Source organism: Chelon labrosus (assembly GCF_963514085.1).
Source record: "Chelon labrosus genome assembly, chromosome: 11".
NCBI classification, from domain to species: domain Eukaryota; kingdom Metazoa; phylum Chordata; class Actinopteri; order Mugiliformes; family Mugilidae; genus Chelon; species Chelon labrosus.
The window spans coordinates 18,514,942-18,541,571 of NC_140344.1; the positions used below are offsets into that span (position 1 = coordinate 18,514,942).

Below are 26,630 nucleotides of genomic sequence, written 5' to 3' on the forward strand. Positions count from 1 at the left end.
TGTGAACTCATGCTGCCTTCAAATGTAGCTCGTGTTTCTCGTGGACACGTCAAACATGACCCTATTCGAGCAAAATGGATATTTTACCATCCATGTAACATATGGTACATGTACCATATGTTACCATTACTAAAGAAACATTAATGGAGATAATAAATACCCCTTATAGTATGTTTTTAAAAAATATGTTAAGAATACAAGAAGATGCCTGAGTGTCAATGAAACTGGCTAAAAGGGGGCTTCAAGGAGACAGGAAACCAAGACACACGAAACCAAACACTCACAAGTGTAGTCAAAGTCTCATATTGATTTGTGTTCATGACAAATGATGAAACAGTAAACTCAAAGCTCGTAGCCACAGAAGCACCAGTGCAGTTTTCTACGATATAACTGTGGTCACATTAAAAATAAAAACAGTAAAATAATATTTCCGTGCTGTTAAATCTCACAGAATATTAAAGATGTGTAAGAAGTCTTGTTGCGTTTACATTAAATCCAGCTAACAGACCAATGTTGATTATTTTAAGTCTGGATCGGGACAAGCACGATAAACCAGCTCATGTTTCCTCGTTGCAAATCATGTTTGCTACATGCCCGGCTCGGCCTGTTTGATGGGACACTGGGACGCTCCTTGTTTCGTTTGCCGTATTGTTTTGTGAAGTGGGACCATTATCTTCAGTGGTAATTCCATCAAAGTAAGGTCATACACCAACTGGGGCAGACTGCGTCACCGGTTTGGTTAAAAGGTCAAAACAACTTAAAGGTTAACGTCCTGCAGCAACGGTATAACTGTGCGACCCTTTCCCTTTATCCTCATTTTAATAGTGCTTTACCATTTAATTTTTTGCCACGGCCATTCATACTTTTTTTCTCTGAAATGATTGCCTACAGCTTTGTGATGCAGGAGAGTAAGATGTGTTTGTGTTGCAGAGGTTGGCCAGTGCTCTCCGAGGTCCTGAAACAAACATCTCTGTCTGTCTGTCTGTCTGTCTGTCTGTCTGTCTCCATCTCTTGTTTATTCAAACTTGCTGCACTAGCTTAAGGGATTCAACACACTAATAGCCCCCCGTAAACCCTCCCTTCTCTGTCTGTCAGTCTCTCCAACACACACACATTCACACACACAAACACACTGGTTCTTGTCAGAGGAGGAGCGGCATCAGCGTCGAGTCACTTTCTGATTCCCTCTGTGCTCCAGTGTGTCGACAGAGGTGAGAGTAACATGGACGAAAATAAAACAGCTCATCCGTGTCATTCCCTGCGAACGAGGTAAGATAACATTTCTCTGTGGACTTCTATCAAACTGCTGTGGGTAAGAACAACAGCTTCTTTTTTGGTTTTTTTTGCCCAAACTTATGCAACAGCTGCACTGAACAGGATTTAATGTCTGCTTGCTGAGGCACCAACAGAGTCAATTAGATTCCAGCACTTTCTCATTTCTTATTTTTGCAAACAGGACTTCTAAATGCAAAAGTCAAATTAAGGATTATCATAGGGGCAGTAAATATAGACAACCCTGTAAATTCACAGAAAAGAAGGAACAGGAATATAACGCGATACATCAATATATTGATTGAAATTGTACCCGCTGTATACTGGTTCAGGTTCCTGGGGAAGCTTCGATTTGTTATTAACTAAAACTGGGCTTTGTAGTTCCTATAAGGCTGTTCTGCAAATGTTTGTCTTAATTTCTGTCCTGAGCTGAAAGGGTTCTGTCGGCTACTAGCGTCTGATCCCAACTCCTGGATTCCCCGGTGTCCCTGCTCCCGAGGAATCTTTCCACTAAACACTAATACTGTTCCAGAGTATAAATGTTATCATTCAACTCCTCCCAAAAAACTGTACAAAATTAGAACTACTTAGTCTTTGTTTGTTTAATTTCCTGCCCCTTGTGTACACTGTGCAGCACTCCAGTTTCTTTAATATTTTATTACCTCCTCCGTAACTGTTTTACTTTGTTGCCCATCATACCCTCTTCACGCTTCTCTTTCTGGCTCAGTTGCAGCGTTGCTTTGGGCATTCGCTGGTTTTCTTTGTTACACTGCTGTGTGAGGCCAAAGCTCAGGCTGATGTGAAATTTCCCACTCTTCCGATTCAGGGCACACTTCTCTGAAATGACAGCAAACCTACTTATAGTAACTACTACAATAACACCAGGAACCTTTGCTGAAAAAAATTAATAAAAATACCATCTCATAAAACAATTTCACATCTGTCAAATGTTACTTTCACAAATTAAACCGTGTGTGACCTCAAACAATGCCTGAAAGTAAATGTATGCAGCCGCTGACTGTATTAACATCCCATCTGTTCAAACTGATTTTACAGATTTACAGTTAGACGTGTGTTTGTCCCGAAAAGTAAACAATGAATTACGGTTACGAGATAAGAAAAAAAAAATAAAAAATCTATTAATTAAAAACTACTTTGAACCCTGTGGTTGTTAAATCCTGATAAAACGTCTGAAGTCACAGATGTTTTCCCACATCTGCTCTTGTCTCTGCAAACAAGCCCGTTGTCTCACCCTCTAATTTCCCAGTAACTACTCTCTCTCTCCCTCCCTCTCTGGCTCGCCATGTTGTTCATGATATCAAAGACAACGCAGACTTTTTAAATCCATATTCACCCATCCATATGAGTGCTACTACACTATATCCTAGGAGCATATTACCGGTACAGCTGTTGCAGGCAGCGTCTGCTGGATCTAATTACTCTGTTTCTGTGCCTGTCAAAGAAATACTGTTTGCCTCCCTGACTCTCTCCAGTAGCCCTGAATACCAATTAGGGAGGTCCAGTAATGTAGGTCTTATTAGTCTGAATGCATAGAAGAAGTGAGGACAGGCTTGTGTGCATGCTTCGATATCCTGGTCTGTTCCCAGCCATTTATACATTGCACAAAAACATCTTCACACAAGCTGATTTGACAGCTTGTTAGAGTACGTGATGCAAAAGTGACAGCCAGGCAGAGGATAATATTAACCTCACGTCTTGGCAGAACGTGAGGTGAAGTAAGTAATTCATCAACCTACAGATGAATAGCTTTTTTAAAAAATGATAATACCAAAGCACATATGGAAAACAAAAATATTAAAGTGCAATAAAAATCACAATTCTCAAGTCTATATATTTGTGAGGAATTTATATTTATGCTAATTCTTCTCCACTACTATAAAAGAGATATTAGATGACTAGTTACTTGATATGTTATTCAGGGTTCAAGGTTCAAGTTTTGTTTATTGTCATTCAACCAAGTACAAAATGGAAAGGAATGAAAATTGGTTCCCAGGTCCAGCAGTGTATAAATAAATAACATTAAAATCTAAAAGCCTATTTAAAAAAACAATAAATAACTAGAACACAGTTGGTTAAAAATCTAGCAGCATTAAAAACAAAGTGCAGCAGTTTGCACTCGAGCTCGATCGTATAACAGAGACAGAGTTTTTATTTATTTATCCCACACAGTTGTCTGCCTTGTCATAGCACGGCGGCCAAATTATGGACAATGAAACTTATGTTGGAAAACCAGGAAGTTGTTGTTAGATATTTTTAGCTGGATTAATGTTGGACGTTGCTTTGAGCACAACAAATTTAATGTGTCTCAAATGAACAGAAGTGCTGATAAACAGTGTGTTTTTAAAGCTTTCATTTAATTCATCCATGCAGCAGCCATCTTGGATTCTGATTTTGGAGTTAGGCTCTCCGGGAGCTCAAACATGTTGTTTTCCTGGTTAAAATGGTACGCTCCATTACTGTCCTGTGTATATTTCAGAAGGGGACTCTGAAGCAAAGATGGCGGCATCTCGCTTGAGTATAAATTGCTTGCCTTGTTCATGAATATGTTGTTTGGGCCATCACTGACGTGCATTAGTGGTTAAAGTCACCTTGTTTTTTACCGTTATCTACTTTATTATGGTCTCATACCACATGTAGCCAATAGAATTTATTCTCATTTCAACAGCAGTTTATCATATTTCATGTAGTTTTGTCTGGAGCCATAAATGTCATTACAGTTCTGTCGCATATGCAGCAGTTCTGCTCAAAACCTGTCATCTGACTTCAATGTGAAAACTCAGTGGAGTTTCCCATTTAAAGCCGAACACATACATTAAGTGAATTCAATGTGTAGTTAAAGATCAAATTTACCTTAAAAAGTGATTATTTTTACCTTATGTTATTGTTACTTTTACTTAAATATGAGCCTATACTGCTAGTTATACCTATGTTAACTGATGGACATCTAAGTGTGACCTTACACCTGACCTTAACCTGTGACCAAATCTTAATACTTTTTTTTTTTTTTTTTTTGAATTTGATGGCTTTCCTTCTTGGGGACGTGACTCACATGCACTCTAACCCTTACTCTAGCCTTAACCTCATTTTGATTCATACATCAGTACAAATCTTACATATTCCCTAACCTCACTGCCAAGGTTGCGTCCTGAGAATTACATCTGAACTGAAGCCCTACACACACGGCGGCTCTTTCTCATCTGTGACAGAAAAGGCCCAGAATGGGTCTTTGATGAGTAGGTGATAGAGTTAGAGATGCTGTAATGAAGTTTCATCTGACTGTAAGAGCAGGAAGGAAACATCTCTCAGGTACAGTATGATGTTATCATGCAGCCTAATGGAGTCACTTACAGGGTCTTAGCAGTATGCAACAAGCCTCTTGGTCTCAACTAAGTGTCTTTATATTGATTTCCCGATCAGGACACATCAGTAAATCACATTTTATGCTGCGACTCTATTCCTGACATTTCTCCATGATATTTTACTGCATGGAGATACTTAATTATTATGTTTTGCTGTCAGTCTAACTGCCCGGGGTCGTTTTTAATACACGACCCATTAGAAACGGGCATCTCTATATGCATATCGCGTGTTGTTAATTGTAGGCTTTTATCCAAAGCACCTAATATTACCATGAGTGCCTGGATTTTGAGCGTAGGTGGTCCCAGCGGAGATCTGTTTGTACACTCACCCAAACTGTCACACAGAGCAAGCAGTTCCCGTGCCAAAGAATACTCCCGCTACGCACAGATCTCTCAGGGAGTTTCTCACCGAGAACATTGTTCTCTGCAGATGACCCTTCTTTAGCTTCTGTCACAGTTTATTCAGACATCTGGCTCAAAGAGCAAAAATAAACAAAAATAAACACAAGCGTACATATGGACACACTAATGCCCGCTCACACACACACACGTTAGATCGCTTCCCGAGCGCAGGCGATACGTATTCCATATCCAGGAGCAGAACATGATGCCCCCAGGGTCAAGATAACAACTTGACATTTTTGAATTGGCTCTCAGGCACAGATTAGATGCTCTCAAAGGGCACTTTGTGACTTTCAAGGCTGAATGGGAGTTTAAATGAACTCTTGAAGTGGAGGTGGCCTCGTTACATGGTCTTGTTCAACCTGTCAGGTCGGATCTGGTCAGTTAGGACTTCCAGGTCACTAAAGATTTAGGTGAAGAGAGAAGAGAGGAGAGGAGCTGGACAAAAACTACTAGCTGCAAAGAAGTCAATTTCAGTTTATATAAGAAGCATCTAATTATATTTAATTACATCTACAGGATAACTACACTAAAACAGTTGCAGATTTTTAACGTTCATATTAACCTGAAACCAGTTTAAGTGTTATTCCTGACAGGACTGTGTGGGATGTTGCTGTTCATTTGTAAACACAGCTGCCGCTTCCTTTATTCGCTCACCTGTCCATTCTTCACACCTGGGCCAAGCTGTTAGCTCAAAAACACCTGCCAGTTGTTTACACCCCGAAAAGCACACATGATTTTGCATCTGTACACACAAAGATGTTTAACCCATGAGGAAAACGCAGCCACGAAGACGTTGATTCTTTTATCATCTCTTTCAGGTTTTGTGTTGATATGAATCACGCCTGAAGCATCTGTGAGAACGATATCAGACAGGATGCAGACTCCGAACTCATCCCACGCCGTCAACATCAGCAGCGGCGATAACACCGGCCTCTTCTCTGGGAGCCCGTACACGACGGTGGAGATAGTGCTCATCATCCTGGTGGCTGGATCCCTGAGTCTGATCACTGTCATCGGAAACATCCTGGTCATGCTCTCTATAAAGGTTGGGGGGGGTTTTCTTGTTTTGATCATTCATGATTGATGACTGAAGCATCCATCTCTAGACACATTAAATAGCACACCATGAGATAAGAGTACAAGATGTGGATCCCTGTGCAGACTGGTAATCTAATAGAAACAAGAAAGCATGCATCACATTGCACAAAAAAAGATTAGGATCTGACAGCCTGCTTCATTTTGTTTGTCTAAAGGTAAACAGGAACCTGCAGACCGTCAACAACTACTTCCTGTTCAGCCTGGCCTGTGCAGACCTTATAATTGGCGTCTGCTCCATGAACCTCTACACTGTCTACATTGTGATAGGCTACTGGCCCCTGGGAGCGGTGGTGTGTGACCTCTGGCTTGCTGTTGATTATGTTGTTAGCAACGCCTCAGTCATGAACCTTCTCATCATTAGTTTTGACCGTTACTTCTGTGTCACCAAGCCGCTCAGCTACCCGGTGCGCCGCAGCACCAAAATGGCGGGCCTGATGATCGCAGCCGCCTGGGTCCTGTCCTTCATCCTGTGGGCCCCTGCTATTTTGTTCTGGCAGTTCATTGTGGGAGGGAGAACCGTGCCGCCACACGAGTGCTACATCCAGTTCTTCTCCAACCCGGCGGTGACCTTTGGGACAGCCATAGCAGCTTTTTACCTACCGGTGGCCATCATGATCCACCTTTACTGGCGCATCTCCAAGGCCAGCCGCAGCCGCATCAGGAGGGACAGCAGGAAGACCTCTGGTACGAGTCTGGCAGAAGGTCCTTCTCACAGCCAGGAGGAGGGATGTGAGAACAATTGCATCGCGGGGAAAAAAGCTCAGGAGGAGGCTGGAAACGGGAAGGAGAAGGAGATGTTGCAGCAGCAGCAGCAGAAGCCGCAGCAGCAGCAGCAGCAGCAGCAGCAGCAGCACAAGCCGCAGCAGCAGCAGCAGCAGCAGCAGCAGCAGAAGCCGCAGCAGCAGAATGGAAGTGCACCGTGCAAGGAAGAAGAGGCCAACCAGATGGAGTCAGACTGCATCCATGCCTCAACATCTAAGGACACTGCAGTTCCTGTTTCATCACTAAGGAGCTCAAACGTCAGAAAAACACAAACGCAGCCTCCGTCCACCGAGAACGCAGAGGTTGACCGTCAAAGCCTGGCCGCGAGGACACTGTTGAAGGTAAGTTTGATTACTATTATATTGTGTTTCGGATGTTAAAAAACTAAAACTATAATTCACAGATTTCACCACCTTGATAGCTATTAGTTGTTTTAGGTCTAGCAGTCAAGGGATGTTAGTGTTGGTACCTCCAGACTAAAATACCTCAACAATAATTATAAAGATTCGTACATACAGTCACGGCCTCCTAAGAATTAATCACAGTAATCCCCAACAACGCCACGAGATCTACATTTGCAGTTTTGAGTCTTGATATGTATTGAAGAACTTGCCTTGAGATTTGGTACAGACCTTCATGTCCTACTGAGACTTAACTGTAATAACCGCAGAGATCCTCTTGAGACTTTTCCCCTGCGACTATCATCCAAATTTCACACTGTCTTTGGTTTATGACCAAAATATCTGTAAATCTTAAGGTTTTTGTGTAAATTAGCAGCTGTTAAGGGAGAATGCAGACAGAGAAAGCTAAGATGGTGAACACAAAATGCACTGTGAGCATGATGAGTGTTCAAATAGCTGTTAACATCCATCACATTCAAGTCTTTACCAAACCCCTGCCTTTGAACGCCATGTAGACCTCTCTGCACTTTGCAGTAAACCTGAAGAGTTTTAAATCTGTGTCTGTGGTGACATTCTTGCACTGGTGCACGTGCAACGATGAGTTTTACGTCAGCCGGCAACGACTGTTTGCTAGAGCCGGAGATCATATCAACGGAAATGGACCAGCCGACAGCACCTAGGAGGATAGAGGAGGCTGAGGCAGTGAGAAGTGTTATGAATGGTTCTATCAAAGGTTTAATGAAGTTACAGTCTGCAGCAATCAAGAAGAAGGAAAGAAAGAGTCTCCAGATAAAAAAAGAAACTCAGCGTTCAGAAGAAGGATTAGAGTCGAAAAAAGGAAGGGTTGAGAGTGAGGACAAACACTGCTCACCTTAGGTGTAGCTTTTCCTGTTTGCAGGGTGATGAAACAGACGTCTTACACATGGTTCGACAGTGTTTGCGTAATTACTCTCACTGCCAAAAGAGCAGCTGTTTTGTTACTGTCCTTTGATGACACTGTACAGAGTTTGACATCAGAAATTAATTGGACTTATGCAGGTAACTAAAAATAGGATTGTGTGTTTAAAGCTTTACACCAGTTTGCTCTAAAACATGAATGAAGTCCTAACAACGAATGACACTCTACTCTTCTTCTACTCTCATTTTTCAGGTGACAAAGCGTGCCGTGAGCGAGAGCGCTGTGGCAAAGTGGAAGAGGAGGGGCGTTTCGTCCAGGGAGAAAAAGGTGACGCGCACCATCATGGCCATCCTGGTCGCTTTTGTCGTCACGTGGACGCCGTACAACGTGATGGTCCTCATCAACACCTTCTGCACCACCTGCATCCCCAACTCCCTCTGGACCATTGGCTACTGGCTCTGCTACATCAACAGCACCATCAACCCGGCCTGCTACGCCCTCTGCAACGCCACCTTCAAGAACACCTTCAAGCACCTGCTTCTGTGCCAGTACAAGAACATACGCACGGCACGATGAGGGCGCAAATGGTCAACCAAGTGTTCGTGATGGAGCTGAAATAATGTGATGCATCTTGTAAAGAAATATGACGTATACTGGAAACGTTTTGCTGAAAAATAGACTAGGTGTGTTCTTGATAGTAGAACTTCCATTGAGTTTTACTTTAATCAGACGTTTTCCTTTTTGCTCCTTCTACATAATCTTGTGCAGTATGATGTTGTTGAAATCGTGGTTAATGTGATGGTTTTGTGACCAGAACGGTGACTCTGACCTCAGCATAAAAGTTCGAGTACAATAACATGGTCATCAAATGGACACTGAGTCTTTAAAGCATCAACACTGAGCTGGAAAACAAGGAAAATCAACTGGAACTGAAAAATCTGTCTAAATGAAGAGCCGTTCTCGAATCGAATCACGAAGAGAAAAGAGAATTAGCAGCTGTAAACTGGTATGTGGCGTGTGTGTTTCCTGTCTTGTTAGAGTCGTATTAAGCTGACGTTAACGGCCTCTGTGATCCCTGTTGTTGTGAAACGAGTCCAAATGTGACATTTATCCACATCTTCACCTCTTTCTACATGTTTTCTGTAAATAAAAACATAATTACTGAACGGTTAGTTTGGTGTCAGTATTGTTTGCCACAATGGTCACAGAGAGACGCATGGGGCTCGAGATCAGACCTCGGCGGTGGGTGGGAGGCGGGGTACACCTTTTTGGCCTGATCCACAGAGGTCACTCCCCTCAACCCATAGGACCCAAAGGCCACCACTAACAACATTATGTTGCCAGACACCACAGGACACCCTCAGAAGGCCCATGTGTATTTTCTGATGAGTCACAACTGTTATGGAGGCACAAGGGAGACCTACACAATATTAGGGAGGTGGTCGTAATGTTATGCCTGATCGCTGCATGTCAGAGTAAAAATTAAAAACAAAACCAACTAAAAATGTTTAGCAGTAATAATCACAGAAGCACCTTTTTCATTAATGTTAACCTACCCCTAAAACACCTGGCATGTCACTCAGATGGACATTTTTACACCTCCACCAATTTAACACCACAATCTGAAATTCCCACACCGAAAGCAAATGTTGCTCAGAGTGAGAGATTTGGCCACAGACACAGGTTACGGTATTAATTGCCTCCCCTAATTCCTCTTTGAACTGGGAGCCATAAACATCCCCCCCACAGTCTTCACACTCTGGAGAGAAAGGACAGAAGGTTTGTTGTATCTCAGTGTGACGTGTGAGAGCTCCTGCTGAGGACTGCTACGCCCTCTAGTGGATTTAAAATAAAATAAAAAGCATTTTATCGATGGCTCTTGGAGGCTGAGTGGTGGAAACCTGACAACTTTTAACTCCATCCAGTTGCTACATGCGTTCGTTAAACATTCAGGGCGTTGACGTGACACCTCTTCTTTCCAGTGGGCCGACCTTTACCCGAAACGCTTTCACTCAGTGTAACTTAAACAAAAATAATCTTAAACATTCACAGTTATTTCAAGTCTGTCAACTATCACTGTAATCAGCATGGAAACACAAAGAACAGTTACAGCCTGACAACTCATACATACAGCAATCAGGCATAACATTATGACCACCTTCCTAATATTGTGTAGGTCTCCCTTGTGCCTCCGAAACAGTTGTGACTCATCAGAGAATGGACATGGGCCTCCTGAGGGTGTCCTGTGGTGTCTGGCAACAGGATGTTGTTAGTGGGGGCCTTTGGGTCCTATGGGTGGAGGGGAGGGTCCTCTGTGGATCAGGCTTGTTCCACAGATACTTGATCAGTTTGGGATCTAGTGAATTTGGAGACCAGTTCAACACCTTGTGCTGTTTTTCATGTGTTTTGAGTTGTTCCTAAAGCATTTTTGAGTGTGTGTGCATCCTGCTGGGGATGGCTGCCTTCAAGGAGTGTCTTTACTATGGGGTGGGGGTGCCTGGTCTGATCTAGGTGGGTGGTACATGTCTAAATAACATCCACACAAATGACAGGTCCAAAAGTTTCCCAGCAGAACACTGTATTGTCACAAGATGGCCAATTCTTCTTCTGTTAGTGGTTTTAATGTTGTGGCTGATCAGTGTTGAAGAAACTTCAAGTCGTAAGCTAACATTCAGAAATCCTTCTGCTTCCAATTAAATAATAATGTATTGTGGCATGCTCAGATATCAGCGTGTAAGTCACTCATTCTGATCCATCACAGACTTCTCATCTTTCCGTTTGGCATCAGACTCATGAAGGGTGGGGGTCGGTCACCATCGCGGCCCCTATTGATGCTGGTGGGGTTTAATGTAAACACGTCACCCTGCCTGTTTGTTTATAATATAACACCCTGTTCTTGTTGCATGTTTTATCTCTGTTTATGTTTTTAAAGACAACACAAACACAAGAAGTGTCTCTGCAGCCTGAGATATTGAATCTAAGAGCTCCTTTTTATATATAAACAGCTGTTATGCCATTATGAAAGACAGCATGAGGGCACAAATTGATATCTGCCTCACTGGCTTCAGCAGGAATTAGCTACATACCTACGTTTACAGGTTACATTTAACTCTGTGTAAAAACAGGCAGAGCTCAGGTCAGTATTTACTCTGTAAACAATGCCTCCGAGACTAATTATCTGCTTTACATTTAGTCAAAGTACCCCAAGAAGTGCTGCTGTTTGGAGTAAACAGTGGAGGAGGAAGTATCAGGTGTATGTGGGCCAGGGATGGCAGAGGCACACCTGAGAATTCAATTCACTTCATTACCGGGCACCCAGAGGAGTCATGGCAGAGGAAAAGAACAGCGTCTACTCAGAGGACCTGGATCCACCCCCCGAGTATCCCGGATCGTACATGGAGGACAGAGCAGAGCTGAACGGGGAGGCGGGGGACGAAGGCGCCAAAGATCAGGCGCTAAAATGCAGCCCCAACCTGCTGCAGATGTTGAAGGCGGCCGAGAACAGGTGGACACCTCAGAGTCGGGACAGAGAGAGGGGAGACGCATCGGAGACAGGAGAGCTGGTTACTGAAGCTCTGAAGACTGACATGGTGAGCAAAGTTTGTCAGTCCTGTCTACGTCACATTATAGATTGTACATGCGTTAACCTTAGGAAGCGTGAATCTGCATCTAATCAGGCTGTAAATGATTTTAGCTTCAGTGTACGGGGCTCTAAATGTTTGACTAGAACACACTGCACTCACTTTGACTCTCTGAAGAGACACGTCCACACAGGCGTATAATAAAAAGTCGTAAGAAGTCTCTGTAGCCTGCTCCTCTTCTCTGATTGAAGCTACCAGGATTAGCCTTTACTAATATAACCCTACTGAATGTGTGACTACTGATGGCTGTGTTGCATTGTGGGTAATATAGGCCTGAGGCTTCACCAGCTCATATGCATCGAGCTCCCAAAACAGCAACGACGTCCAACGCTCAAACGTCACACTTTCCAACAAAGACATAAATCTAATTTCTCTGACTTCACCTTTGTGTCCTTGAATGCAACGTGATGCTTTCTTTTCCCCTTCATTGGCTTCTTCTGCTCTTTCAGGACCCACATTTTGTTATAAATATACATCCATGTGTGTACAGTGCCCCCCTCTGCTGCCTCTTTACTGTATAACCTGAGAGCAGAGTGCGCTCTCGGGACCGAGCTTCTCTTCACTCAAATATCTCTTTCTCTTCATCTTCAAGGTGTCTCCTTTCGACATTTTCCCATAATTCCCGGCTGTGAGCTTCACAAAGACTCCATTATTTATTTTCCATTTCTCAAGGCACCTGTTAGCTTGAGGAGGGAGTGGCTGAAAGTCTGTGAACTGTAATCAGTCTAACAGCATCAGGGTTGTTGCCGTGGGAGCTCTCTGCCAGCATGAAGAAAGTGTACAGTCTAATGAATATAACTAAAACAAAGGACCAGGACGCTGTGCAGTCCATCTGTATCAAGGTATTTTCACTGCTGTTTTTTTTTTTTGTCGTTGTAGTCCTGTGTGTCTTTCTTACTTTATAGTAGAGGGTTTTCTGCGAGATATGACTTAATGTGAAAATGTTTGTAATGTCAAAATGTTTAGAGCTGAGGATTTTCTTTGCTTTTAATGATGTCAAAGGCGGAGAAGTAATGTTAAAACAGGGCTGAATGATTTGGACTTCTAGCTCACAGCTTTCCCCCAAAGAGACATTCTCCGCCACTTTGATTAAAACTGTTTTGAGCTTCCACTGAACTTTCATTCAGAGCAGCTGACTTGAATTCAAACCTATTTTCGGATCCCTGTTAGACATCATTAAGTTAACTTTCACCCCGCTCCAGCTCACAGCTCAGTGTCTTTTTGAGTTAAAGATTAAGCAGCCGCTTGAATAAGTGCCAGGAGGTTTCCAGAAGACTTTATTCGACCAAATATCTCACCGCAGGACGTCTTTGAAATGGCAGCTCTGGCTTTATTTAAACTCCAGGTGAATTACTTGTATTTTTTCTATGGATTTACAGTATGTTAGGTTTGTGATTTATCTGCAACAAGGGTGAATTTAGATTTAAAAAAGGATTATAGATACAAAAATAATTTTAAAGACACTAAACCACGATTTATCTATTTGGAATATGTTTAAAAATCCAGAATCACACAGTAAGAAATTTACTTTTTGTTGGTTTTTTTTGTTTAACTGTACGATAAATTGGACACTTACTCTACCTTTTAGTGTATTTTCTGCCTTTTTTAGTGTGTAACTGGCAGGAAATAAGACATTGTGTTGAAATTTAACAGAGATCCATGGTCAGATTTGCTCCAGGATCCTTATGATTACATAGTCAGCATCTTAAAGCCTTTGACCACCGGGACAGTCTTTATATGACATGAAGAAATCTAACTCTAGTCAGTTACAGTGGTATGAAAAAGTTTGGGCACCCCTGATCATTTTCAGGATTTTCCTTTATAAATCATTGGTTGTTCGGATCAGCAATTTCAGTTAAATATATCATATAGCAGACAAACACGGTGATATTTGAGAAGTGAAATGAAGTTTATAGGCTTAACAGAAAGTGTGCAATAATTACTTAAACAAAAGTAGGCAGTTGCATAAATTTGGGCACCACAACAGAAAAAATACATCAATATTTCGTAGATCCTCCTTTTGCAGAAATAACAGCCTCTAAACGCTTCCTATAGCTTCCAATGAGGGTCTGGAGTGTGGTTGAAGGTATTTTTGACCATTCTTCTTTACAAAACATCTCCAGTTCAGTCAGGTTTGATGGCTTTCGAGTATGGACAGCCCACTTTAAATAACACCACAGATTTTCAATAATGTTCAGGTCTGGGGACTGAGATGGCCATTCCAGAACGTTGTAGTTGTTCCTCTGCATGAATGCCTTTGTAGAGTTTGAGCAGTGTTTGGGGTCGTTGTCTTGTTGAAGTATCCAGCCCCGGCGCAACTTCAACTTTGTCACTGATTCTTGAACATTGTTGGCAAGAATCTGCTGATACTGACTGGAATCCATGCGACCTTCAACTCTTACAAGATTGCCAGTACCTGCACTGGCCACACAGCCCCACAGCATGATGGAACCGCCACCAAATTTTACTGTGGGTAGCAAGTGTTTGTCTTGGAATGCTGTGTTCTTCTTCCGCCATGCATACCGCCCCTTGTTATGTCCAAATAACTCAATTTTACATTCATCAGTCCACAGAACCTTATTCCAAAAGGAAGCTGGCTTGTCCAAATGTGCTTTAGCATACCTCAAGCGACTCTGTTTGTGGCATGTGCGTAGAAAAGGCTTCCGCCGCATTACTCTCCCATACAGCATCTCCTTGTGCAAAGTGCGCTGAATAGTTGAACGATGCACAGTGACACCTTCTGCAGCAAGATCATGTTGTAGGTCTTTGGAGCTGGTCTGTGGGTTGAGTTTGACTGTTCTCACCATCCTTCGCCTCTGCTTCTCTGAGATTTTTCTTGGCCTGCCACTCCGGGCCTTAACTAGGACTGTGCCTGTGGTCTTCCATTTCCTCACTATGTTCCTCACAGTGGAAACTGACAGCTTAAATCTCTGAGCCAGCTTTTTGTATCCTTCCCCTAAACCATGATGTTGGACAATCTTTGTTTTCAGGTCATTTGAGAGTTGTTTTGAGGCTCCCATGGTGCCACTCCTCAGAGAAGATGCAAAAGGGAGAACAACTTGCTACTGGCCACCTGAAATACCCTTTCTCACGATTGGCTTCACCTGTGTATGTAGGTCAAGGGTCAGTGAGCTTACCAAACAAACTTTGTGTTCCAATAATTAGTGCTAAAGGTACTCAAATCAATAAAACAACAAGGGTGCCCAAATTTATGCAACTGCCTACTTTTGTTTAAGTAATTATTGCACACTTTCTGTTAAGCCTATAAACTTCATTTCACTTCTCAAATATCACCTTGTTTGTCTGCTATATGATATATTTAACTGAAATTGCTGATCCGAACAACCAATGATTTATAAAGGAAAATCCTGAAAATGATCAGGGGTGCCCAAACTTTTTCATACCACTGTATCTCTAGGAAACACTCACTTATTACATGTTCTGACTTCGTTTTTGTAGAAAAGGCACAGAAGTTGCACACATTTTGACTGACTTCCCAGAAAAATAAAACGTTAATTATAGTTAAGCGGATACTAGAAGTTGGGCGCTAATTCTCCAGTTTAGCAGCGTTACTAATGAACTGATGAAAGGAGAAGCAGTCAAAACTAAAACAAACTAAAACAATGACGTAAAAATGAATGAATGTTCAGTGTATTTATCCCAGAATCATTACAGTGTCCTCATTGCTGGACACAAGTTTGATGTGTTCATTTCCTGTCATTTTTCATCCATTTGCACTTTTTAATTTTGTTGCTAAACTTTTCCACCTCACTCAGGAACACTCATTTCACTTATTTCACGTATATCAGTGCATTTATTTGCTCCAAACAAGCACTTGAGGAGTTTGATTAGCAGCATCGCGTGAAAGACGCTTCAACTAATCCTTGTCACTGATAGTGAAGCTTTTCCCTAATTATTTCTCTAATGCAGCTGTATTGAATGTCATTCCTTATTAGCAGACTCCAGTCAGTTGGATATGGAGACGTTCATGACATCCACACTGAGCTTAAACGTACTACTGTTGTTTCATGTTGACATTGCAGCAATTACTTTATATATAGTGTATATAGTAATAGGTTTACAGTGCTGTGCAGAGGTTGTAGAAACTAAATGTGACACAAAGCTACTTTCAAAAATTCAAAGTAAGTGTGGAAAACACTAACAATGTTGTACACTGTTTTTAGAGTACTGTGGGACCTAGACGCCATAACTTGCATTTCTGGGGAAGTGCACGTCAGTTAAAGGTGTTAGGGTCTGCACTGATGCCGTAATTTCTGCGTCAACCTAACGCAGAAGTATAAACCGCCTTTCACTGTATGCACCAGGTAAATAGCAGATAGGGTGCAGCAACTATCCTGGAGAAGTTGCCATGGTTGCCATTTGCTGTGGATATAGGCTGTCTCAGTGTCTTCTGTCTCCTCATATAATTCCATAAACATCTTGGAACAGCTCTGTGCATGGATCGTACTGGCTGTATTCCTTTTGTTGTCGAAGTTAGTTCTTTGTGACTCGGCTGTATGCTTAGACACGTGACTGCAGAGTGAAGGACTCCTCATGGACAAAAATCAAATCATTAAAGACTTAAACATTAGCACTGTATCATATAAAGTGGCAGTCATTCTTCATTATTCTACAATACATACAATTATGTTTTTGTGCTAAATGCTGAAAAATTAATAATGAATGAAATTGAATATTCTGAAACACTTCTCAAAATCTCAGAGGACATTATACATTTGATATTTATTTATTTTTAAAAGTCATACCGACCTTACTTTAATTTTATTGCTCAGTTCAGTTCATTTATATTTTAAATTCTCATCTTTTTCACAAGATTTGTATGAAGGTCACAGTGCAGCAAATGCAATTTGATTACAGTTTGCATTGGATCTGCATCTGACACACCCAGTGTGTAACTAAAGCCTTTATTTTTAAAAAGTTGTAGTCTCTGAGCTTGCAACAACCCAGATGACTTTACAGAGTCCTGCCAGAACCACACAACAAGATGTCATGCTGTCTTTATCAATCGGCTAGTGCTCTTTGTGAGAAAACTGATCTTTACAACAGCACAAGTACATTTAAGATATTAGCAAACAGTGTGTATTTGTATTACAGTATAATATGCCCACAGGGTACTGTAAATACAGATGCAAATCCTCTCTGAGAGCAAATCTGCCGACTAATCCTCTCCTCCAACCGCAAAGCTTCAAACATTTTATGCAAACATTAAGTTTTTTTTTTTTTGTAGTTGAGGGCAGCGTGTGTGGGTGTGTCAGTGCTGGTGGGTGTGCGCATGCTTCTGCACACATGGGTAAAAGAAAAAAGAACAAAAGCAGAAAAGTCCACATCAATAAAAGCCGGAGATTGTAGTCGGAGGCAGTAAGCCCTCAAAGACCCCGAGGTTCAGACAGAATCAGAGCGAGCAGCCAGGGAGCGGACATGGCCAAGTGGGATTCCTGTGGCAGCAGCCCAGCCTTCAAACAGCCACACTGGATGGTGAGACGGCAACAGATACAAGGATGACAGAGGAGAAGATGTGTGACAGATGTGTGATCTATAAGGATGACACATGGCGTTTGTTGACGCTTTGTTGAGATTTAACAGAGGTCCATGGTCAGATTTGGACCGGGATCCTCGTAATTACACAGTCAGCATCTTAAAGACTTTGACCACCGGGGCAGCATTTTCATAACATGAGGAAATCTAACTGTAGTCAGAGGAAAGGTCATCTCTAGGAAACACTCACTTATCACATGTTTTAACTTCGTTTATGCAGAAGCAGACATAGAAATTATGTCTATATCAGGTCTGCCTGCAGAGAGGTAGAGCTGGTGTATTTGATGCTTTTCTCCTTCGGACCCAATTTATTTTCCTCTTTTTTTTTGGTTCCACAGCAAATACAGCTCACAGACCAGAAGCAAGAATTCAACAAACGCTCCACCAAGACTGCTCATCGCTCTCTGTCTCGATCCATCTCACAGTCGTCCACCGATAGCTTCAGTTCAGGTACGGAAGCAAGAAAACACATGTGCTGTTAAGTCTGCTCACATGTCTTTGATATATAAACAGAGCAGTTTTTTTGATCCCAGCAGCATGAACTACAGACCTAGAGGATTAGATTAGCGGCTGCGCTTGCTCCTACAGCTAAACCTTAATTAAAAGGAAAAGTCTTCTGAAGAATTAGGCCTCTTTAATTTGTTCCTAATCGGCTCTGGGAGTCTTTCTCAAACATGTCAATCGCTGAATCACAGAGTTTATACAGACTTCAAAGGCTCAGAGAAAAGACCCACCTAGCTGAAGTCTGATTCCTGTATCAGAAACAACAATTAAGTCAAATCTTTTACAAACTGTCCAACTAATCGCGTGCCTCTGTGTTACTCCATGAAGCCAGCTGATTGTTCTTTTTCTCTGTTGCAGTGTGCAGCGAGAGCTCTGAGGATGAGTCTTCTCCCAAGGACAAACTTCAAACGACCACCAAAGGCCTGTCAGACTTCTGCATCAAAAACATCAAAAAGGCCGATTTTGGACGCAGAGAAATAGAAATCGCTCAACAAGGTGCGACAAACAGCCAGGTTCAGGTTTTCAGAAGTGATAATGGCAAACCTATGAATTTATGTAGCAAAAGAAGAGTAACACACAAGTGGATGAAGAAACAAAACGCCACAAAATATAAAGTATGTCATGTTCTTGGTCCTCGTCTGTGACATGCAGAGATGCCAGCATTGATGATCCTGAGGAAAAGAGCAGGTGGGGAGAAACCAATGGCTGGAGCCAAAGTGGTGGGCTGCACGCACATCACTGCACAGACAGCGGTCAGTTCAACACTCACATGTTTGTATGGCTGTCTTTGTGAGGGTATTCGCTGACATAATGCATTCCCTATGTCCCCTTACCCTAATCATAACCTAATTGTAACCTTTATCCTAAAACCGAGTCTTAACCCTCAAACAGCCTTGTAAAGAAGGGAGGACCAGCCAAAATGTCCTCACTTTGCACAAACGTCCTCACCCTGATGGTGTGAAATTGAAACTGGTCCTCAAAAAGATAGCTGTACAAGAGTGGCAGACACACACACATGCACACACACAAAGCCAAATAAATGTACAAACAAATAAAGTGATTTACTGAGTGGCAGATCTGGTTTGTTTCTTTCAGGAGGAAGATGTTCTTATCTTAGCCTCTTAAATGTGATATACTGTACATTTACTGTGAATTATCCACAGTACATCATACAAATCAGAATTTTAAAGACAGATGTAAAATAAAAGTCGCCTCTGTGTGTTCACGGTCTCTTGCAGGTGTTGATTGAGACTCTGGCTGCTTTGGGTGCTCAGTGTCGCTGGGCGGCCTGTAACATCTTCTCCACTCAGAACGCTGTGGCTGCCGCTCTGGCTGAAGGAGGTACGGCCTCCGCCTGACTCGTCAGCTTTTGGTCTTCCTCATTTTACATTTTGATTATCATGCAGTCTTTATGCTCTCAGGCACCGCAGTGTTTGCATGGAAAGGAGAGTCAGAGGACGACTTCTGGTGGTGTATCGACCGCTGTGTCGGTGCTGACACCTGGCAGCCCAACATGGTACGCTGATAAAATCCCATTCATGTATCACAGTGTTCCTCTGGACATAAAAAGGAAGCTCATTTAGAAATGGAAATGGAGTTTAATGAGCAGCCAACTGGTGGTGAATTTAGCTCAAGAAGACTTGTGTTGTTTTGCTCTTAAACTCAAGTTGTTTTATTAGATATGTTTGTTGAAGTAGAAAATTAAGTAGAAAGGTGTAAAAAAGTTGTAAAAATATCAAATACCTTCAAAACAGATATTACAATCCATAAACAACTAATATCTCAGCAAATCAAACTCAAACTATCAGCTTCCTATTGATTTAAATATACTTTAAACATTTTATACTAATAAACTTTTTTTTTTTTCACTATTGTCAGATTCTGGATGATGGTGGCGACTTGACCCACTGGATCTATAAGAAATATCCGAGCCTGTTTAAGAACATTAAAGGCATCGTGGAGGAAAGCGTTACAGGCGTCTATCGGTTGGTTTCACACAAACTAAAGTTTGCAAAGTTATTCTCCAGCTCAGAGGTCTTCAACAGGGGGTCCGCGACCCCTAGGGGGTCCGCGGAGGTACTGCAGGGGGGTCGCGAAAATGTTTTGATTGATTAGACATTTTTTTATATTCACCTCCACAATTTTTTTTAAACACACATGAAGTTCTTTTTAAATGTTATACAGCTTGGGGATTATGGGGAAAAGAATCTGTCAATGTTAGGCTATAGTTAAGTATTGTATGCATATGCACATGTTTTAAAAATGTCAATTTCAATATTTTTTGTGCATGGTTACATGCAATTGACTGACATTGATAATCTTGGTAGGTATCAGTTTGAGGTATGTTTATAAATGGCAGTGGCACGGCCACCCATACCACTGTACCTTGCATGTTCAAAATAAAAACATGAATATATTAACCTGTTTGTTATTTTAATATCTTAGTATTGAATGCAGAACAACAAGGTACATTTCTACAAGGCACTATAGGACCGGTTTAATATAAAACACAATTTTATACAATATATATATATAAGTAGGGGGTCCCCGCTCCATCTCTCCATCAGATTGGGGGTCCTTGGCCTGGAAAACGTTGAAGACCCCTGCTCCAGCTCATATGTGTGTTTGTGGCTGTGTTTCAGGCTGTACCAGCTGTCGAAGGCTGGCAAACTGTGTGTTCCTGCCATGAACGTTAATGACTCAGTGACCAAGCAGAAATTTGACAACCTCTACTGCTGCAAGGAGTCCATACTGGACGGGTAATGAATCACTGTTGCTGTAGTAAACAGGTACAGTCACAGGTACAGCAGTGTCCTCACTGTGCTGAACTCGTCTTGCAGGTTGAAGCGAACCACTGACATCATGTTTGGAGGAAAACAGGTGGTGGTATGCGGATACGGCGAGGTCAGTGTGTAACAGAAATGCAACATCTATCTCAGAAAAAAACTCTTACATTCAGTCAACTCTGTCCACTGCTTTTCTTTCTCCTCGTAGGTTGGTAAAGGTTGCTGCGCTGCCCTGAAAGCGCTGGGTACTATTGTGTACGTCACAGAAGTGGATCCCATTTGTGCCCTTCAGGCCTGGTATGAATAGAGGAAGCTTTTATCAGCACAGAAGTGTGTGCCCTCCTTCCAAAGCCTCAGTGTAACAAAACATCATGAAAAACTGTTTTAACCCTGTTCTCTCATCCACTCTTCCTGTCAGCATGGACGGCTTCAGGGTGATTAAACTGTGCGAGATAATCAGACAGGTGGACCTGGTCATCACCTGCACAGGTAACTGCTGTTCTCTGATTATTAATACTCTTATGAAGATCATCATGTGGATGCGGGTTTGACTCAGTCTGTTTCTCTGTAGGTAATAAAAACGTGGTAGGCAGAGAACATCTGGACAAAATGAAGAATGGCTGCATAGTCTGCAACATGGGACACTCCAACACTGAGATAGATTTGGTAAAGACATAAGACATTGACTCTTTGTGTGTGGCCATGCATGTTTTTTTTGTGTGTGTGTGTTTGTAGAGACCTATTTATATGTATGACTGCATGTTTATGTCTCAGGCGAGTCTGCGGACTGCAGAGCTGAGGTGGGAACGGGTGAGGCCTCAGGTGGACCACATCATCTGGCCTGATGGTAAAAGAATCGTCCTGCTGGCTGAGGTGATGATACTCTTACTGTTATCACTAACAAGAACCAAGGCATCAGCTTAGATTATAATAGATTGTTAACTGACGATGAAATATGTGGCTAATGCCTGGCTGCAGTGTGGCAAAGGCTTGAAGATGGATCTACCTCGTTTTCATGCTTGGCAAAGCCCCAGAAGCCTTCATGGGCATACAGAGAAAACCACACAGGCACGGATGTACTGTTGATAGGTTTGGTGTTGCTGTTAGGTCAACGTGACCAGAGCAACCAGAGCATGAGAAAGAAAATCAGGTACTCTTCTGAAATAAGGTCTAAAATCCAGGAATGGTGGCAGGATGTTGAGTTAAAGTCAGAAAGCTGAAGGAAACCAAAGCACCTCAGAGAAAGACATTTCTTCAACCCTAGTGAAATATTGAGGTTTATAGTCTCCAATAAGATGTTTAAAATGCAAAACAAAACAGTGTACAGCCAAGTTGCGTTGACATTTTAGACTCGTAAAAGCAAAAAACTGGAACAGATCTTTTGTTGGCTTTCTGATTGGTCTGCCACTGACCAGAGGGCTCCTACCCATGGTTACTGTTGCTAACCTGTGGATGACCACACTGGTCTTGTGTCTAGATAGATAGACAGATGTAAGAAGAAGTATTGTCCTGACACATGTCAGCCTCACTGTTACAGCGGGTCACACACAGGTTCACAGAGTCTTGTGGTTTCAGTCTAAATCTGTTGCACAGGTTTGGGAATAAAGCAGATCAAAGCTAAATTGTTTCATGGTTTTCCAGCTCAGTCTTCCAATTTTACTCATGCACGGGTGATGCACAATGAAAAATGAAGTGCTTAGTACTGATGAGAGGAGCAGCAGGATTTAACTGAAGATTAATTCAGTCAGGTGTGCAGTAGCAGAGAAGTTGGCAAACACTTGCCTGTATTGGCCTGGTTCATTTTGACTTGTCACGGTAAAGAAGGCATATACTCTTGGTACTAATGATGGCTCAGGTCCATTAAATGTTCCAGGAAGCCTGCAATAATACACTTTCCCTTCTGTGACAAGTCAAAATGTCTTCCATGAAAAGATAATTGTGCAAGATTATTTGACTTAATAGGCTTTCTGAAACTCTCCAGATTATAATCACTGGCTGCTGTCACATAATTTTAATTTAGTATTTTCTTTTCTCTTATTTTCTCAGGGTCGTTTGCTGAATCTGAGCTGCTCCACTGTGCCTTCATTTGTCCTCTCCATCACAGCCACAACCCAGGTATGAAAGACAATTTCGTTCTCTGCTGCAGGCATCAGTTTGTGAATCCTTTCCAAATCTATCACAAATAAAGTTTCAGCAGCTCTGTCTTAAGACTGGTTGTAGTCATTTGTAGTTAATGTTCATTAATGTGTTTCAGGCTTTGGCTCTCATAGAGCTGTACAATGCTCCAGAGGGACGATACAAACAGGACGTCTACCTGCTGCCAAAGAAGATGGGCAAGTCTTCCTTTAATAACCTGAAACACCTTATATGTTTTATTGCACTCAATACCAATACTGTCATCAGTCTAATTTAAAATTTCTAATCTCAGATGAATATGTGGCCAACCTCCACCTGCCGACGTTTGAGGCTCACCTCACAGAGCTGACTGATGACCAGGCCAAGTACCTCGGCATCAGCAAGCACGGACCCTTCAAACCCAACTATTACAGGTGAAGGCAAATGTTCCCTTACACACAAACACACACAAACACACTAAGTTGTTTTTTTCTAAAATAAATAATTTTTGGAATAGGTATTAAGCTCTTCAGATGTGCCATTGTGGACAGACAGAGCACTGCTGCCCTCTACAGCCCGAAACTCACCAAGTACTGTGGAGTGACAGGGTACCCTTCAATGTTTTGTTCACTGATTATTCCATGTGTATAAAGTTGCATCTGTCTTATGTGTTACACTATCCTATATTATAAATGTTCACAGTATTTAGAATGTAACCCCAGTGATTTCTAGATCAAATCTTTGAAATAAAGAGAAACAGAATTCTGAATGGGAGGGTTTTATTCTTCTGCTTGAAATAAAAACAACCGGTAAAAGGAAATTAATGCAGCTTCTTTGTTCACTACTGCATCATAAAGATAACAAAAAATCAAGGTTGTACCACATTTTCGAACCAGTAATTATTACCAACCTAGATGAAGGGCAATATTGACTAGGGCCTTCTGTTTGACAGTAGCTCATTCAGCCATTCTACCGACACACATGACCACTTTTAGCCACTGGGGGGCGTAAGAGTCCAGTTGTCTTTTGGTGATGTGAGCAATGGTCTCTATAGTTCTATTTCTCTTTATTAAAAGCTTCAGTTTTCTTATCCTGCTATGATTGCATGATTTTAGTATGTAATTGAATGTTTGTGTTTGTACTTGTTCTTTTATTACTCACGTTGTGGGGACACAAACCTGTTCACACAGTCGCAACGTGAGGACTCCTCAAAAAGACAAACGTCCCCATAATTTACACCTTATATTTTAATGTGAAGACTTGATTTAAGGTTGTGGTTTGACAGGTTGTGATTATTTTAAAATATGACCACAAGAAATGAAAGTATGTCCTCTGAAGTGATGAAAACATGAGGTGTGTGGGTGCACCTCATCAAAGGTCAACTCGCCTCAATGAGCTGTCTGATATACTAATGTGGAGACTTGTAGATGACTTTAATGACGTATATAGATTTCACTTATGAACTTATACACTTGAGCCTTGCAATAGACTGGCGACCTGTCCAGGGTGTACCCAACCTCTTGCCCATTGACAGCTGGGATAGGCTCAAGCCCCACTGCGACTCTTCACAGGACAAGTGGTTACAGAAGATGAATGAATGATGAACTTACACACTTGCAGAAATTAATTATTTATTTAGACTACTGCAATAGATGCAAACCAGTAATGAATGATTATAAGTTAGACAATGTGTTCCAGCCTGCATATCTGTGAATGATTAACGGTAAAGTATGATGCCCTGGTACATCACTTGGTTGAGGGGAGGGCCCAGCACCATAGGCGAAATTCCTCACTGTGGTGATGCAGGCCCAGTTCTAGCCTGTGTCCTTTGCTGCTTGTTGTCTCCTCACTACTTCTGTTCTCGCTCCACTATTAGCTATAAAAAATAAAGGCATGAAAGCCCAAATAAGAAACAAGTCACTGGGATACTAATGCTGCACTGCGATCATGACCCACATCCAAAAAATAGGAAGTTTAATTCATATTTTTAAGTATTCAAACTATTTAGATACCATGCTTACAATGAAATAGTCAGTGTGCTAGGCAAAATAACTAGCACTGTTTTGTGTTTAGTTCAGTAGTTTAACAACACCACAAACTACGTCCTCCAAAATGATCATACAGTTCAACCACCACCTTTCTGGCACTGTTTCAACATAAACTGAACATTAGAACAAACATTAAGGGGGATTTAGTGCAAGACTGTCATATGAATTCATTATTTTTCTCCATTGTACCTAATGATGTGGGTGGTGTAGTATGCCAAGACAATTTATCACATAATCTATGCTATCTGTCTGCCAGATTTGTCTGTTTCTAATTTCTCACATGGATAAAGTTTAAAAAACCCAGTTTGATCAAGTTTACGTCATTCGTCTTCAGTTCACTGAAATTTAAACAGTTAAATTCTGTTACTAACATGCTACAGGGCTATATTAGCTTAGAAATCCTCAATAAATAAATAATAAATGATAACAATTCAGGAAGATTTGTTAATGCATTTGTTTTCACCATAGTTAAAAGCAAACCCGCTCCTCTGATAACGTTACACGCAGATTTAGCTGTCAGCATTAGTTTGAGTTCCTGCTAGACGCTACGTAATTAACTCAGTTCCAAGAAGACCCAGCTGGTCATATGACAATCTGTTTTCCTTGATTGTCTGCCTCTGGTCATGAAGTCCTAAAAATACCCCCCAGTCCCTGGATTACTGTAATCCAGAGTGTGTGTGTGTGTCTGTGTGTTTATACCGAGGGCTGGCTGAAGATCCTCATTGAACTGTACATTTTGTTTCTTTGGGGCAGCAGACTAAAGGTGAGTCACTAATGCTGCAGGACAGAAACACCCGTCACTGAAGGAAAACAGACTCACCACCCACTATTAAATTGAATGTATTCAAACGTCTCATTCCCAACGGTTAGAGGATTGTCAATCCTCTAACCGTTTTGGTGACAATAAATTGGTCAATCAGCTAATGTATCTTCAGTGTTTTCCCCAAAACCCTTTTCTGTCTTTTCAGCTTCAGTTAATCCCCGTTGATACCAAATGAACGGAGGCGTACCATACTGTTGGTATTAGTGTAAATTGCCTTTAATGCGACAGACAAGTAACAGCATGACAACTAACACCATGATATACAGTACAAAGGAGCAATTGAGACAATAGCAATTAAACAACCATTAGTGTATGAGATTAATGAGGACATCCATTAACTTCCACACCCTGTCTAATCTAATGACACAACTCATTCTCCAGTATTACCAGTATGTCTGTGTGTGTGTGTGTGTGTGTGTGTGTACGTCCTGGGGCAGAGCTGCTGATAATCCATTGGTCGTTGGTACATCTGAAGAAGACAGATGGCCTCCGCAGCCTATATGCTGTCGGACCTGTAAGCTCAGTTTGTAGGCAGTTTTAGCAACCAGGAAGTTGTGTATCAGGATTTTATGTGTGTGTGTGTGTGTGTGTGTGTGTGTGTGTGTGTGTGTGTGTGTGTGTGTGTTTGTGTGTGTCCTTGCCTTCCCCCCCAGTTAGGGATTCTCCCTAAAGAGCTTTGATGCCTTCCCTGCATCACTACACGGTCTAATCACTCGTACCAGCTGTCAGCGTACCGGCCTCCCTCCTTCCTCTCTGTGCTGGCACCACTTAACCTCGCAGCCTCTGCAGTCGGCCATAATGGACTCTCACAGGGTTCCTACTGAAACATGATGAACATTTATCAGCTCCTGATTGCTCTGACTGCTCTATCCCAGCATGCACTTCTACCAGTAATCTGTCTGTACATTTGCGAGACCTACAGCCAGTGTACAGTAATGTAA

At 41.9% G+C, this 26,630-nt stretch overlaps 2 protein-coding genes across 3 annotated transcripts; both read left to right on the top strand.

Moving 5' to 3' along the window:
- Positions 1 to 1,141: 1,141 nt before the first annotated feature.
- On the top strand, positions 1,142 to 8,898 carry LOC311496222 (muscarinic acetylcholine receptor M2-like). The gene is made up of 5 exons (XM_084555984.1): positions 1,142 to 1,269; positions 5,876 to 6,102; positions 6,311 to 6,967; positions 7,028 to 7,258; positions 8,469 to 8,898. The coding sequence occupies exons 2-5, from the start codon at positions 5,932 to 5,934 to the stop codon at positions 8,790 to 8,792; spliced, it is 1,383 nt and encodes a 460-aa protein (XP_084412110.1). The 5' UTR covers positions 1,142 to 1,269; positions 5,876 to 5,931; the 3' UTR covers positions 8,793 to 8,898.
- A 2,644-nt stretch (positions 8,899 to 11,542) lies between these two features.
- LOC311495989 (S-adenosylhomocysteine hydrolase-like protein 1) lies at positions 11,543 to 25,274 on the top strand (the record flags this gene model as incomplete). Of its 2 annotated transcripts, none has more annotated exons than XM_084555697.1 (16): positions 11,543 to 11,806; positions 17,752 to 17,863; positions 18,275 to 18,412; positions 18,569 to 18,669; positions 19,156 to 19,258; positions 19,339 to 19,433; positions 19,796 to 19,902; positions 20,560 to 20,676; positions 20,758 to 20,821; positions 20,912 to 21,000; positions 21,122 to 21,192; positions 21,275 to 21,369; positions 21,478 to 21,576; positions 22,750 to 22,818; positions 22,958 to 23,036; positions 23,132 to 25,274. In XM_084555697.1, the coding sequence occupies 16 exons, from the start codon at positions 11,543 to 11,545 to the stop codon at positions 23,254 to 23,256; spliced, it is 1,728 nt and encodes a 575-aa protein (XP_084411823.1). In that variant the 3' UTR covers positions 23,257 to 25,274. The 2 variants fall into 2 exon arrangements, with proteins under 2 accessions (XP_084411823.1, XP_084411824.1); XM_084555698.1 differs by lacking the exon at positions 11,543 to 11,806 and adding an exon at positions 17,170 to 17,353.
- Between the last annotated feature and the right edge of the window lie 1,356 nt (positions 25,275 to 26,630).

Bases quoted from the DNA above. Each gene is read 5' to 3' on its own strand.
- LOC311496222 (XM_084555984.1), top strand. From the start codon at position 5,932: ATGCAGACTCCGAACTCATCCCACGCCGTCAACATCAGCAGCGGCGAT. The intron at 6,103-6,310 runs GTTGGGGGGGGT...GTTTGTCTAAAG, and splicing joins TGGTCATGCTCTCTATAAAG to GTAAACAGGAACCTGCAGAC. The intron at 7,259-8,468 runs GTAAGTTTGATT...CTCATTTTTCAG, and splicing joins CCGCGAGGACACTGTTGAAG to GTGACAAAGCGTGCCGTGAG.